Source organism: Micromys minutus, assembly GCF_963924665.1.
Source record: "Micromys minutus genome assembly, chromosome: 12".
Lineage (NCBI taxonomy): Eukaryota > Metazoa > Chordata > Mammalia > Rodentia > Muridae > Micromys > Micromys minutus.
The window spans coordinates 11322010-11338890 of NC_137981.1; the positions used below are offsets into that span (position 1 = coordinate 11322010).

Here is a 16881-nt window from a genome sequence, read left to right on the forward strand (position 1 = left end):
AAAGCTATCTATTTGAGTTAATTTTATATCCAGTCACTTTGCTGAAGTTGTTTATTAGCTCTAGGAAATCTCTGGTAGAATTTTTGGGATCACTTAAGTATACTATCATATCATCTTCAAATAGTGATATTTTCACTTCTTTTCTAAATTGTATCTTTTTGACCTCTTTTTGTTGTCTAAAAGCTTTGGTTAGGACTTCGAGTATTCTATTAAATACGTAGGAAGAGAGAGGACAGCTCTGTCCAGTTCCTGATTATAGTTGGATTGCTTCAAGTTTCTCTCCATTTTGTTTAATGTTGGCTACCAGTTTGCAATATTGCCTTTATTATATTTAGCTTTCTGCTTTGAATTCCTGATCTTTTTAAAATATTTATCATGAAAGTGTGTTGAATTTTGTCAAATCCTTTCTCAGCATCTCATGGAATGATCATGTGTTTATTTATTTTTTAATTTTTAGTTTCTTTATATATAGTGGACTATGTTGACAGATTTCTGTATATTGAACCCTTTATTACTGTGATAAAGCCTGTTTGACCATGGTGAATAAATGTTTTGATGTGTATTTGGATTCGGGCTGCAAATATTTTGTTATTTTTGCATTATATTTATGAGGAAGTTTGGTCTGAAGTTTTCTTACTTTGTAGAGTTGTTGTGTAGTTTACACATAAATGTAATCGTGGCTTCGCTGAACAAATTAGATAGTGGTCCTTTTGTTTCTAGTTTGTGGAACAGTTAGAAGAATATTGGTATTAGGTCTTCATTGAAGGTCTGATAGAATTCTGAATTAAACCCTTCTATTCCTGGGCTTTGTTGTTGTTTGGGAGGCTTTTAATGACTGCTTCATTTCTTTAGCTTCTATGGGACTGTTTAGATGTGGGGTTTTTGTTTTTTGGATTTTTTTTTTTTTTTTGATACTGATTTAACTTTGGTACCTGTCTAGAAAATACTCCATTTCCTCAAGATTTTTCAGTTTTGTTGAATATAGGCTTTTGTAGTAGGATCTGATGATCCTTTGAATTTCCTCAGTTTCTGTTTTTCGGTTTCCCCTTTTATTTCTGATTTTGTTAATTTGAATACTGTCTCTGTGCCCTGAGCGTAGTCTGGCTAAGGGTGCCTAAATGTTGAGTTTCTTAAAGAATTAGCTTCCAGTTTTGTTGATTCCTTCTATAGTTCTTTTTGTTTCTACTTGGTTGAAATCAGTTCTGACTTTGATTATTTTCTGCCATATACACCTATTGGGTATATTATCTTTGATTTAATATTGCTGTTATATTGATATGGTATTTTTTCTCTCTTACAACATTATTTTTAAAAAGAGGGATACATATACAGATTTTAAAGGCATAACACAATATGAATATAAATTTTTTCAGTACTTAATTCTTTTAGAGATTTCATAGCATGCATCAAAATCCTACTAGATGCCATAAGCATAAAGTACATGGAGGACAGAACGTAACATGGAAAGAGTCAGTTTTCTTGGTGAGTATAGATTAAGCATAATAATCTTTGAATACCAAAATTTGCCACAAGGCTATATTGTTAGCTCTTAGATTATTAATGCCTTAAGGTCCAGGTGTACCACACTCTAAGAGGGTGCTATACATTTATTTTTTTCCTAAGAAGGACTGAGGATTTCATTTTTTGGCCTTTGTTTTTCTTGAGCTTCATATCGCTTATGAGTTGTTTGTGGGTTATTCAGAGCTTTCTTAGGTTAATATCAAATTATCAGTGACTGCATAGTATGTTTGTTCTTTTGTTACCGGGTTACCTCACTCAAGATGATATTCTCTAGATGCATCCATTTTGCTAGGAATTTCATAAAGTCATTGTTTCTGATAGCTGAGTAGTACTCCATTGTGGAAATATACCACAGGTTTTGTATCCATTCATCTACTGAAGGACATCTGGGTTCTTTCCAGCTTCTGGCTATTATAAATAGAGCTGCTATGAACATTGTGGTGCATGTGTCTTTGTTGTATGTTGGAGCTTCTCTGGGGTATATGCCCAGAAGTGGGATAACTGGGTCTACAGGTAGTACTATGTCCAATTTTATGAGGAACTGCCAGACTGATTTCTAGAGTGGGTGTACCAATTTACAACCCCACCAACAGTGGAGGAGTGTTCCTCTTTCTCCACATCCTCGCCAGCATCTGCTGTCATCTGAATTTTTGATCTTAGATATTCTGACTGGTGTGAGGTGGAATCTCAGGGTTGTTTCTAAGCTTTCAGGTGTGCTGTCAAGTTGCTAGTGTTTGTTCTATCCAATTTCTTTCTGGAGGCGCTCAGAGCTATGAGTTTTTCTCTTAGCACTGCTTTCGTTGTATCCCATAAGTTTAGGTATGTTGTGCCTTCATTTTCATTAAATTATAAAAAAAGTAATGTTTTTCTTTATTTCTTTTTTCAACAAGTTGTCACTTTGTAGAGTGTTTTCACTGTACATGTGTATATGGGCATTTTGTTGATTTTGTTGTATTGAAGACCAGCTTTAATCCATGGTGATCTGAAAGGATCAATGAGGTTATTTCAATAGTCTTCTGTCTGTTGAGGCCTGTTTTGTGATGGATTATATGGTCAATTTTTTTAGAATGTTTCATGTGATACTGAGAAAAGGAATTTTCTCTTGTTTTAAGATGAAATTTTCTATAGATGTCTGTTAAATACATTTGTTTCATAACTTTTGTTAGTTTCACAGTGTCTCTGTTTAGTTTCTGTTTCCATGATCTGACCACTGATGAGAATGGGTGTTGAAGTCTTCCACTATTATTGTGTGTGGTACAATATATGCTTTGAGTATAATAACATTTCTTTTATGAATGTGGGTGCTCTCGCATTTGAAGATCTTTGTTGAATTCTGCACTAAACACATCTATTCCTGAGTTTTTAAAAATTGGAATACTGTTAATGCCTGCTTCTGTTTCTGTAGCAGCTATGGGACTATTTAGATTGTTTTTCATAGATGCTCAGTTTTGAAAGTTCACCTTGGTAGATATTTCCTTTGGTGAGTATGAAGTGTATATTTTGATAACTTTTGGTTCAAAATCAGTTTTATTTTATATTAGGATAGCTAGTCCAGCTTCTTTCTGGAAACCATTTGCTTGGAAATTATTTTTCGGCCTTTTATTCTTACATAGTGTCTGTCTTTGTCACTGAGATGAGTTTCCTGTATGTAGCAAAATGCCATGTCCTATTTAAGGTTCCATTCCTTTAGTCTATGTCTTATATTGTGGATTTGAGTTAATTTTGTTAAGAGATATCAAGTATTAGTGATTGTTTTTTCCTGTTATTTTTGTTGTTAGAGGTAGAATTTTATTTGTTTTTTCTTTTGGGTTAGTTGAAAGAAGTGTATTTTCTTGCTTTTTCTAAAGTGTAGTTTCCCTTCTTGTGTTGTTGTTTTCCATCAATTATCCTTTGTAGGGCTGGATTTGTGGAAAGATATTATGTAATTTTATTGTTTTCATGGAATATCTTGGTTTCTCCATCTATAGTAATTGAGACTTTTGCTATATATAGTCATCTGGGCTGACATTTATTTTCTCTTACAATCTGTATTACATCTATCCAGGATCTTCTACCTTTCATATTCTCTGTTGAATTCTGGTGTAATTCTGATAGGTCTGCCATTATATATACTTAACCTTTTTCCCTTACTGCTTTTAATATTCAGTCTTTGTTTTGTGCATTTGTTGTTTTGACTATTATGTCATGAGAGGAATTTCTTTTCTTGTCTAATCTATTTGAAGTTCTGTAGGCTTCCTGTATGCTCATGGGAATCTCTTTAGGTTAGGAAAGTTTTCTTCTATAATTTTGTTGAAGATATTTACTTGACTTTTTAGTTGGAAATCTTTCCTCTTTTCTGTACCTATTATCCTCAGGTTTGAACTTCTCATTATGTCCAGGTTTTTCTGGATGTTTGGGGTTAGGAGCTTTTTCTTTTTGCATTTTTTTTGACAATTGTGTCAATATTTCCTATGGTCATTTCTACAACTGAGATTCTCTCTTTAGTATCTTGTATTCTACTTTTGATGTTTGCTTCTATGAATACTGATTTCTTTCCTAGGTTTTCTATCTTCAGGCTTGTCTCTCTTCATGATTTCTTTGTTGTTTCCATTTTAATTTTTAGAACTTGGATGTTCAATTCCTTCACCAGTTTATTTGATTTTTGTGTTTCTTTTTAAAGGGACTCTACTTGTTTACCTCTGGTCTCCTGTATTTATTTAAGGGAGTTATTAATGTCCTTCTAAAGTCCCTATCATCATAATGAGATGTGATTTTAAATCTATATCTTGCTTTTCTGGTGTGTTGGGATATCCAGTACTTGCTGTGGTGAGAGAACTGGGTTGTGATAATTACGAGTTGTCTTTATTTCTGTTGCTTAGGTTCTTGTGCTTGCCTCTTGCCATCTGGTTATGTCTGATGTTTTTGGCCTTGCTGTGTTTGTCTGAAGGTTGTCTTTCCCATGGTCCTGTGAGTCTGTGATCTTAGGAGTGAGTATTTTTCTGAGAGACCAGTTCTCTATGGGCAGGATTTTGGTCTGTAGGGCTGTGGGACAGCCTTAGCTCTGGGCACAGATGGAGACTGGAAGAGTCCTTTCCCAGGCTACGTTGTAGTTCCTATACCATGTGTACTTCTGATAAGTCTCTTTTTGGACAGTCAGTGGAGAAAAAGAGAAGTCTCAACTGTGGGCCTAGGAGAGTGTTCCTGAGAGACCACATCTCTGCTGGCACTTGGGCCTAGAGGCCAGTGGGACAGCCCCAGCTCTGGGTATAGATGAAGACCTAAAGCACAAACATTTTTAATAATTGAAAATGTCTGTGTATTGGAAAGTATTTGATATTCCAGTTAACCTTTAAAATGTTAAAGTCATCACTGCAATTATCCAAAGCATTTCCTGGACTAGTCCAAACTGTTATTCACTAGAAAATTTTAAAAGCAAACCATCTCAAAATTATCCCTTAAACACCTTCTATACAAAGCAAGTGCTCATAAATAGCACAGTTTGTGGTTCATGATAAGCTTCCTCCCAGAAGATAAAAGAATAGTTTGTGCTTGTGCCAGATGCTTTGCCCACATTAAGTGCCATAAAATTCCCCTGAAGTGTGTTCAGCCGACAGGGCACAATGCCAAGCAACTGCAGAGAATTAAGTTGAACCCTGCTCACAGACAAAATCCACTGAGACACCATATGCATATCTCCATTTGAAAATCAAAATGAGATATTAATTCAACATGCATTTAGTCGGCAAGTGTTTAGAAATGGCTAGTGGATTCTAGGGACAGAAAAAGGAGCATTTTAAGGTCTACTTTCTATGGTGGAATGGGGGCTGTGACTGGAATGAACATGTACTTAACCCTCTGTGGTAACAGCAGGAGTGATGTGACTGATATGCATGCAGCACTAGAAGAGGTGACATCTCACTAGGCTATAAATGGCCTCTAGGTAAGAGAGACTAGTCATAAGCACTTGACAAAAAGATTTCTTCTTGTAGCATTTTTCTTTAGACAACGAAAGAAAGGGCTGCTGCTCATTTATCTCCAATGGGAGTTTTTTATTTTTTATTTTTCTGGAGACAGACATTGTAAACAATACAGAACAAAGTCAAAATTACTTACAGAGTACATTCATGTCATCCCAGAGCAAAATGCCCGTGACAACTTGACCCTGGGACATAATTAGATCCTCAGTCTCTCATTTGTCTCCAGACTTTAGAAATGGTTGTGACATCCACACTATGAACAAAGTATTGAGAAGGCATCCTGTGTGCTCACTTAATAGTTAGGGTAGGTCATTTCTCTGGCTTTTCTCCATTCATCACAGACCTGGAACATTTACAGTTCTATCTTGTGAATTAGCACTCGCTGGAGAAACCTGAACACAGCCTAAAGCAGACATAAAATTTAGACAGAGGTTGTATCTCTTCAAACTATGATTGATCTTGAATATCAGCTTTCCAAATTCAAAATTATTCTCTGACACTTGTCAACTCTCTAGAATGATTCCTTAAAGATAGAGCAATGTAAGCTCCACATGCTAAACTGTTATGGTTTTCTCAATAGCAAAAAACAGAAAAAGAGTCTACATTCAGCTTCTACATTCACTCACATAAGTACTCTACTGTACAAGTTAAAAGAATAAAATTATTTGCTTCATGCTTAGTGATAACAACATTATTTATAAGAGAAATCAATCTACCTATATAAGTTTTTTCAATCACTCAATAAAGCAAACAAAGTATTTTCTCTGGTTATAAAAGTTTTCCATGTGTCTGTGAAAGTAAGGCATAAGCCTACATTTGTTTTTGTAGATTTATTTAGACTCCCCTGATCCCAATACCTTAATAGTGGTAGTATGTAAAAATTACTTTTCTGATAATACCTTCTTTTTTTGTTCCCATGGTTACCATTCATTTATGTATCAGAATATAAAAGAATAAAAGCACCTAGTACATGAACTCAAAAAACACATTTAAATGTATCACTGTGTTGTGGTTTCTTTGTTGATTTACAATACTAGTAAAAATTCATTACTAGTAGAGTCTGCTACATGAATTCTTAATTATATAACCAGAAGATACAAATCATTAAATCTTCTCTATGGAAGATGCAACTAAGGGCTAAAATTTTCAATCTAATGAATTTTCCCTGTTGCGTATGAGAACCGATAGAGGCAAGGATAATCTAGAAAGCTGCAATCTATTTTTCCTTTAAATTTCTTCTTTATTAAATAAAGTAGCAGAGAAACTTCAGCCCTAAATTTTTATGTGGTTTTTGCTATCTAACCACTCAGAGAAAGAAGTTTATAATTAAAGAACTTAGACATACTAAACTCCAAGACACATCCTAAGCAAAATGGAATCAGATGTTTTGCTACAGTGAAATTCAAACTTTTCTGGCACAGGACATAGATTTTGCCTAATATTCATCATCATCACCCTCTTCTCATTATTATCATTCTATACAGCTAATATTTATTATTACAACATAACATACCATGTTTCTTTACCTGCCACAGCTTGGACTGTAGAAGAGCAATAGAGCATAATTAATAGGTCAAAGTAACAGCATAGGAGTTCACTCTGGAACAATAGTTACCTTAGGAAAAATAGCAGGAGAGAGGGAACTCAGAAAACAACATCTAGAAGGCTACAACTTACTTGACTAGAATGGAAAGTTTTCCATGTTAACCCCATGTTTTCAGCTCATCTCTTCTGGATAAATATTTTTATACAGAGAGCTGTAGATAGGTATTGATGACATATAATTAATATCTATAAAAGCAGACACAGATATGGGTGTTTTTTACTTTTCCTTAAGATTTAGTCTCTCTCTCTCTTTCTCTCTCTCTCTCTGTCTCTCACTCTATCTCTGTCTCTCTCTCTCTCTCTCTCTCTCTCTCTCTCTGTCTCTCACTCTATCTCTGTCTCTCCCCCCCCCCACACTGTTCCCCCTTCCTAAGCCATGGGAGAACAAGAAGGCTTTGCTTTCTTTGTGAAATGTGCTTGTTCTGTTGTGGACATTCTTTTGTAGTATAGATTTTAATTTCAGAAGTAAATACATTCACATAGATTATGCTGTGTCATAGGAAAGTCTTCTATAACACATTGAAAATGTGGATTTTTCTAGTATCTTTTAATATGTATATTTTGGATCTGGGAATGATGGATACAACACACCAGTAATTCAGTACCGAAAGGACTGAGACAAGAAGAACCCAAGTATGAGACCAAGGCCAGCCTGGTCTACAGAGTGAACTTGCCTTAAAGGTATAAGGTTATAAGCATAGGCTTATTTTGAAGACATATGTGAATATAGTAACATTGTTGATTAAAACTCAAATTTTAAATACATAACTTTAGAAAGCATATGTGTTGTTCACCATGGGGGGTACTGTTTTAATAATATTACACAGCAATGACCCAAAGAATATGTCCAGGTTCCATGTGAATTTAATTGACTATAGTCTGTGTTTTGCCAGGCAGGATAAACAAAACAGAGTATTGTGTCAGAGTGGCTTCCTCACTTAGGACCAGGGAAATGCAACAGATAACTAATTTCACAGTTAATTTGTTGGGCTCACGCTATGTTTCTCATGTTCTATGTTGTTGGAAATGTATCCTAGTGCGTAAGAGTGCTTTCTGTTCAAACTTTTCCTACTCTACAATTTCCTTATCCAGTGTTCTTTCAATAAAGGTACCTAGTCATTTGAGAACATCTTATCAGAATGATGCAAATGAAGATGTGAAGTATTAGTTTTGTCTTTTTTTATTATCAAAACGTGTCATGATTAATGGCCCTGCCTGTTCTAACTGCTATAATGAAATTATTGCCATTTTATTAGTAAAATAAAATATTTAGCTTCAATATTAAATGGAAAGCAATGGATAACACAACAGAAATATAGTCCTTCATTGAGATTTTGTTTTTCAGAAGTGACCCTTATCTATCCATTTGAATCCTAGCACTAGCTGCCAAGTCGAGTAATTTTTGCAGTTCTTCTCAGTGAACATTGATATTTATTTCGTAACTAATGACTTTTCTATTTCTATTAATGTCTCTCAAGAAACTTTTTAGAAAACAGTGTTAAGAAAATATGCCAAGAGAAATGGCAGGGATCTATAAATCCCAGTCCTGGGGAGTCAGAAACAGGAATGTCTCAAGTTTAAGGCAAGCTTGAGCTGTGGAGTGGCAGTGTTTCAGCTCTGGGATAAACTGTAGCCTCAGGAAATACAGAGAACTCTTAGAGCAGAATGTCTGAAACCACCCATGAATGAACTGCATCTACCACCTTAGTTCGTGATCAGCCACGGAACTTTCCAGGTATAACCATGCTGGAGAGAAATATATTGGGCTCTCCAAGGAAATCCTGGTAGAAAGCAAAAAGAAAGGAAGAACTAGGAAATCCCTATTGCTTCATATGCCACTTGTACTTCTCTGCCTTGCTTTTTACTTTGTGTTTTCAAGGTCAGCCTACTAAGTGCACATATCCTAGGGTATAGGAGTCCTTCTTGTAGACAATGCATGCTAATCGGTCACATTGCAGGAAGAGAAACTATATTTTGTGAACAGAGAAGAGGATAGTCACTCTTTGCTGGAGCCTTTGTAAATTGTTCTCTGAAGCCCAGTATCTCTAGTGGTTGCTCAAAGGCAATGCCAGTATAAATTCTTACCAGTGCCCCCCACACAAACACTCTAAAAGGAAAATGTAGATTTTTTAATATTCTACTCTTTAAGGGAAGCAACTGGATATTTCTTTCTTCTGACTCTTAGACTTTGATTCCCACTGTTCTCTAAGCATCATTCTATAGAAATCCCTGACCAGCATTAACTTGAATGGTACCTGTTATTGTAAGAGTCTGTATTTGCAATAATACAGAGAATGCCAGTTTAGAAATGAACCTGATTGCATGGTTCATTGTGTTCTCCTTTGTAGAGCCAGGCAGCAGCCCACTACAAAGGCACGAAACATGCCAAGAAGCTCAAAGCACTGGAAGCCATGAAAAATAAGCAGAAATCTGTCACTGCCAAGGACAGCGCAAAGACTACCTTCACCTCCATCACTACCAATCCCATCACCACCAGCTCTGACAAAACAGGTTAAGCAATGATGTTTGTTGTTGTCTTTGTTATTGTTTGAAGGTTCCCTTCTTTGTCTAACTCCATATCTTTTTAAATATGTGCCCATTACATCGATTCTTGTTGGAATCCATTTATCTGTGTAATGGTAACCGTTCCCTCTCATTTTCCACAATTTTTCAGACAATCACTAGGCATATAACAGATTTTGCATTCTGAAATAGACTTGTGATTATTTAGAGAAAACCATTTGTTATAAATTCCCTGAAAACTATGTTCCTGCTTTTGGGGAAATTAATATTTTGTGTATATCCTCAGCTTCTGCATAATATCTACCTTATAACTGTGGTAGTGATTTTATCTAGCTGAGAGAACACAGTTGGTACTAAGTGAATGCAGAAGATCCGCATATGCACACTACTACCTTTAGGCTTTATTCCAGCACTGCATTGTTTTAAATGTGGTGATATTTGGGCTAATGTTGGCTGTGTAACCTTCCTTCTGCATGGGCATGTAAGTATTATTGATGCTAATTATTCTTTTTAATGGTCATCACAGTAAAATAACAGCCTCTGCCTCTGAATGGCCCTGGGTTAGTGAATTCAAACGACTATTTTATTCACAGCTATGAAGGTAGTGTGTTTCCCAAAACTGGCATCTAAAATATGAGACCACTGTTTCTTGTGATTTACTGAACAGGTAGTCCTGTGTGATGTGGAGACAGGGTTGTAATAAATCACTTTGTAGAAAATAGAATTTAGAATGCTGGGGCTAGTGAGATGATTGTCTTCCAGGGTATATAAGTGAAATGGGCAAGGAAAAGAAAATATTCATAGCCTCTGTTCTAGCGATGTCTTCATCGGAAATGAACTGTTTTGAGTACAAACATATAAAAATATAGAATGCTAAGTAGGAGAACAGGTTAAAGTGACTTTACTTTTAATCAGTGGGACACAAACACTGTGCTCTGGTGCTCTCGGGAAATGGAAAATTCTGTCTGAATCTAAAAGGAAATGTTTTCTAATTTCCATCCCACACTATGCTGCCACTGATAGACATACCACACCCTTCCTACAGAGCCTGTGTACACCCCAAGTCTGTGGCTGACGCACCCTTTATCTCTGTACTGTCACCTCACTGCAGGTTCTGAACTCATTTTAGTGACTCTCTGATATATCCTATTTGTTACCAGCTTCTAAAGGATGAATAGGCTGTTGCCCACAGTCTTTTGGTATCTAGCACAAGAGTGACTTTCTGCCATTTTAATATAAATGCAGAAACAATGATAAAACCATTTAACATGTCTCTCATCATTAAAGATTTTGTTGTTGAATGTATGATGGTAAGAAAGCTGGTGAACACAGTATCTGTTGACAAATACCAATAGAAGAATGTTTAAACCCAATGCTACTCTGGTCACAGAGAAGGGTACATCATTTACAAAAAAAAAAAAAAAAAAAAAAAAAAAACATAGTAGCAGTTGAATGCTTTAGGATAGACCAAATGGCACATTCTAGTGGGGCACTGAAGACAGTGCAGAGAGCTATTTGAACTGTCCAAGGGAAAGACTATTGGCATGTGGTCTACAGACCATTCTTGTAAAGATCTTGCAAAGATCATGGCCACTTTTTGCTCACATCCAAAACAAAATTGCTTGAGGGAAAATTGAAGAGATTGGAATTTATGACATTAACAGAGGAGATTTCAAGACAGCCTACTACTTTACTCTGTTTTGTGGTTGTTAGTGTTTGTTTTTCTGCAGACCTATAATGAAAAGCAGAAAGCTGAACAAGTGAACATATAAAATGTGCAGTTTGAGTAGAAAAGGAGCACCAGACCTGTAATGGACTTTAGCCCTATGCTTAAGGAAGCCAAAGGTTTAAAGGAAAGCTTGATATTAAATAGAATAAAGGGAATGGTGACCTCGGGACAAGATCCCTCTGATCTAAGCTTCTAATAAGTGTAAAGGCAATGAAGAAAAGTATAAGTAGTGAAGGAAAGCATCTACAACAGAAAGCGGTTGAAAATGTATTTGAGTAAGGGGAACAAGCTCCTGTCTCATCAAACAGAATAATTTGGTCGTTTTGTCCATATGGTTCTGGCTTCAGAGTCAAGGATACAAGTAAGAGGCTATAGAGACTTCCCTCAGAAAAAGTCACTGAGTCAAGGTGTTTGTCAGGTTAGTCATGCTTGGGCCAGAAAGGTCACCGTGGGAAGCTATGAAATTGAAGTTGGACTTCATTGGAGAACCCTAAAGTTTGGATAATTTCAGAAGAGATCCAGAGTCATGGTATAGCTGCCACGAAAAGCTGTAGACTGGGTGTAGAACCAGGCCTGGAGATATTGGTTTAGTCAACAAAACTGAAAGGACTTGGAGATCTGAAAGGCACTTTCACATCAGTCATGAAAAGAGAATTTAGAGTTTGTTCTTATAGTTTTGGTCTTGCTTTGGTTCAATATTTTCTTACTATGCACCCTTCCCCCCATTTGGAATAGTAATGTGTATTCTGGGCCTTTGTGAGTAGGAAGTATTAAATATGCCTTTTTATTTTGATTACTATGGCTTGCAGTTAAGAGATTGCCATGAGTTTCAGAAGAGACTTTGAACTTTGGACTTTTAAACAGCGTTGAGACCAAGATAGACTATGAAGGCTTTTGAAGTTTGACTAAATGAAGTTTTGAATTATGATGTGGTTGTAAGCCTAATGGAGGCCAAGATGTGTAATGTGGTAGGGAGTTTGAATACAAATGGCTCACATAGACTCATATATCTGAATGCTTAGGGAGTAGGGCTATTTGAATGGATAAGGAGTTATATAGGTCATGGAGTAGTTGTGGTCTTTTTTAGGATGTGTATCACTGGGGATTGCTTTAGGTCTCAAGGGCCCAAGTGAGGCCCTATGACTCTCTCTTTTTCTGCTGCCTGGGATCCATATATTGAACACTTTTAACTCCTCAAGCACAATTCCTTCCTACTTCCTACCATGCATTTAATACATTGTAACAATTATACCAATTGGCTAAGATTCTGGAATTGTAAGCAAGCCCTAATTAAATTCTTTACATATATGCACACACTATATAGGTCAGGAATTTGAAAGGGAGAAAGAGCGACTTAATTGGAAAGCTTTAAAGGGAGAGAAGGAGGAATTGATTATCTTTTCAAAACAACAAAACGAAACAACAACAACTAAACCAAAGTCATTGAGATTGCTCCACAGGTAAAATTGCTTGCTGCTCAAACTTCATGATCTCCATTCAGTACTTAGAGCTACCACAGTAGAACTGACTCCATAGCCTGCCCTCTGGCCTTCATACGTGCTCCAAACAGGCCCACACTTAAATTCATACACATGACAATACTAAATAAAATATAAATTGAAAGTTGCACAATAGATATTAAAGGGCAGTAAAGTGTATATCTAATTTAACATAAAATATAACTATGCTGTGGAATGCTCCTGTGAAATGATAAATTACAAATAAGTGGACAGTGTTCCCTATTTGTTGTCCATGATCTTTATAGTTTGAGGACTCATCTTCACTCTTTGTCTTAGCAGTTATATGAGCCTAGGTCAGGCCGAAGTCATAACCTCCACAACCCAGGAGCTTTGGCAGTAACACATTATTTTTCTTTCAGGCAACATTTCTGCTGTGTTGTCTCTTTTCATGGGGATTTAACCATAGTGATAGAGTGTTGAAGCAACATCTAGCTGTGCCTTGCTAATTCTACATCAGTGGGTAAAGAACTTCATGAATCCTCTTCTGGTAAGGCTGAAATATCAGTGGAAGTGACATAATACATTCTGTGCAGTATTTACTGGAATATCTTATAGCAGGGCCTGACTGCCTTAAGCCAGAATGACTTCCTCCCTTCTGAGAGGGTGTTGGGGATTCAATGGTAAGCAATAGTCTTCCAACCACCCCTGACCTCAACCTTCTTTGGTTCAGTCCTAAGAATGGCCCTGTCTTTCCATGCATGTTGGGAACTGGCTCATACAGGTTACCAGCATCAATATTTAGCAAATCCCAAAAATAATTTTTAAAATATTCTCATTTGAGCGTAGTGGTGCCCAGTGCATAAGCAATGAACACTAAGGGATCAGGAATTCGAAACTATGGTCAGCTAATATGATGACTAGTTCAAAAACAGTGACTACAAAAGTCCTCATCTAGTATAACTAGCCATATATATATATATAATTAGAAAAGCTCAGCATTTGGACACAGTAAGCTCTAGAATTTTACATTTTTCTTCTCAATGGTTCTGTTAAGTAACCATAGTTCTTCACTGGTCATCAAGTTTTGTATTTGCAAATTTTATAAGAACTCATCAAATAGAGTCCCTAAGGAAGTGTTTCTGTGTTTTTCTTTTGTCTTGCTTTCAGAGATCCCATAACATTTGCCATTTGCAATGGCCCTTCAATGACTCTCAGGAAGAAGTTAATTAGCCTACTAACTATATGTTTGATTCAAGTCCTATAATTGGCAAGGCCTGAAAACTCCTTTTTTTTTTTCAAATGTATATAGTTTTCTTTAGTAAGTCTTAGTTGTGAAAATGTTCATCAGACAAAGGTATTAACTAAATCGAAATCGAATTTGTGCTTGTCAGTCTAATGAGTTAGACACGTTGTACTCAGCTCTTGCTTTTCCTTTTCTTAACTTTAAACTTGCAATCTGAAATGCTGTACTTCCCAACATAAAGGTGCCAAGGTCTAGCTTAATAATTGACCTTATTCATTTACTGTGGTTCAGGTCATAAGGACAGAATTTTTCTCTCCAAAAATGGAATGTCTGATGAAAACTGGCAGTTGTGCATGCTCAGGTCCAAAGCTGGAGCTCCTTTCTTTGTATGTTTACCTGACCAGCTTGTCCTGCACACCATCAGGCTTAGTTCCAAACCAAGTCAGGGACCAGTATTCCTTTCTTTAAGGTTTAGGAAAAATCTATATAGTGGCAATATTAAGCTGATGAGAATCTAGGAATCATTTTTATAGAAAAGCCAACCACAATGTCATTTGGAAAATTGTTAAGAATTTTGTGTGTGGGAAACATCTGTTTCTGTTTTCATGAGGAAGGTAGAAAGAGTTTGGCTCCATGAATTAGGCTTCAAATATCCCAGATGCTAAAAAGAAAGAAAATATACAGCCTGAAGTTGATTTCAGAAAGTACTGCCTCTTATGTAAGCATTTGCTTTATGGATATGGTTTACTATCATTCTATTACTTTCCCTTGTTGCTAAAGTATTACATAGCATCTTCATAAATGTCATTTAGAGACACATATTTTTGGGAGTTCTGAATCAGCACTGTGGACATATGAGGTGATTCAGGGATTTCAGGGATTTATTTCTGATTTGTAGACGTCTGATGAAGTATAGAGTATAAATTTTACACTCTAGCATATGATGTTGGAATGATATGCTAGAGTATAATTTTATATTGGAATCTATAGTCATCTTTGATCTTGGGCTATGTATATACTTGTATGTGTATTTGAAGAAATGGAGCACATTCTCTCCTATTGACTTGATGAAACAGTTGTTTCTTTTAAAACAAACAGTCGGCAGCCATAGATTATTAGGAGAGTAGGTACACAAAATTCCATGTGCTAAGAGGTACACCAGACAAAAGAATGGAACTCCCAAATCCTCGTGATACCTATGTCCTCCTGTAACAGGGAAGGAGAGATGGAGGGTAGGTGCCACAGGCAGCAGTGAAGTAGGGTATCATTAACAACCCATGACACAGTCCTCTGGACATGGCTGTAGCCTCTTCCCCTCTCCTATGACAGGACACAATATTACCTGACTGGTGGGTTTCTTGAGGAAGGCATCAATAATAGAGGGTCATCCTTTAAAGAACCTTGTCTATGTAAGACAAAGAGCTGTTAGACAAAGCACTACCTGGTAACAATTCTTCCCCAGTTGCCCTGAGTTTGAAATCTCACCTGATGAGTGGTATATTTCAGATCAGTGTTAACTGAAGCCCTTCAGAGCAAATGTGTCCATAAGTGTTCATATATATATATATGTGTGTGTGTGTGTGTGTGTGTGTGTGTGTGTGTGTGTGTAAAATGCTTTTCATGAAAAATTTATAAACTGTATAAAATAATCTAAACATATCTATGTGATATAGATATCAGAATTAAACTTTGAACTTAAATTAAATTTCCAGTGGCTTTATCTTCAGATGACATACTTCTAATGAAATCTATGCCTGTGATGTTCACAGGAGATCTCCCTCTCCCAGACTTTATAATATTTATTTATAAAAATTTATAGAGTATACATAATCTTATATGATAAAATATTTAAGCTAGAACCCAGAAATCAAAGATATGACAACGGAGTTGAACAAGGATCAATAGTGACAAAAGGCACACGTGCAGCCATGAGATCATGTAGAATAGCGATGAATAAGAGCTATGGAAAGCAGTTTTAGAGCTTAGCTTCTAGAGTCAGGGCTCAATGGCTTCTGTGAAGATATTACAACAAACAAACCAACGAAAACCCTCAAAGACAGGCGGTTCATTTCAGACCTACATTTGACTTTATCACCTTGAGTTCCAAACTCCTGAGCATATCAGGCCTCATTGGTCCTTCTTTACTAGCCATTCCCCACACTTTTCCATATCCTGTGCTCAACACCATCACATGAGGATAAGAATAAGCCTCACTTTATTTTTTTTAATATTTCTTGTATTTGTTTTTTTACTTCTTTCAGACCATCGATTTGTAGAGCAATAAACATAGAGAAGTAAATAATAGTTTGAAAGACTGAGAAGACAGAAAGAAGCAGGGGAGTGTGGTTAAAATAACAGGTACATCTAAAAACATCATTAGACATTTAGCTATTAATTATTTACCCTAAAATAAAACTGTAGTTTCATAATTCCACTAATGAATAAACATATATAGTTTTAGTGAAATATTTCTTTTTTTATAAAACAACTTTATTTTACAAAACAAAGATAAATGTACAGATTTTAAACATTTTTTGCTTAAAATTATACATTTTTGTCAGTACTTTTTTTCAGATTTTAACATAATTTTTACATAAAACTATATGAATATATTTTTTTAGTCAGTACTTGATTTTTTTCAAGGTTTAATTGTATGCCTTGAAAACTTAATAGTTACAATGAGCTAAAGTACATGTAAAACAAAATGTAACATGGAAATAGTTAAAGTTTTCTTGTTTTGTAAATATTTTTTTTGTTTTGTTTTGTTTTCTTTATTTCTTGGACTTCATACAGTCTGTGAGTTGTTTCTGGGGGAGTGCAAGCCTCTGGGGTTAGCATCCCACT

The 16881-nt window shown here is 35.9% G+C and overlaps 1 protein-coding gene across 1 annotated transcript in view; it reads left to right on the forward strand.

The window, feature by feature from the left end:
- The window catches only part of ZNF385D (zinc finger protein 385D), a gene marked incomplete at its 3' end in the record, with an annotated part of 344731 nt that overhangs the window by 245718 nt on the left and 82132 nt on the right, over positions 1-16881 (forward strand). The window contains exon 4 of the mRNA XM_080925977.1: positions 9431-9593. Within this exon, the coding sequence (XP_080782103.1) occupies positions 9431-9593 (163 nt within the window). The remainder of the gene's footprint in view (positions 1-9430; positions 9594-16881) is intronic.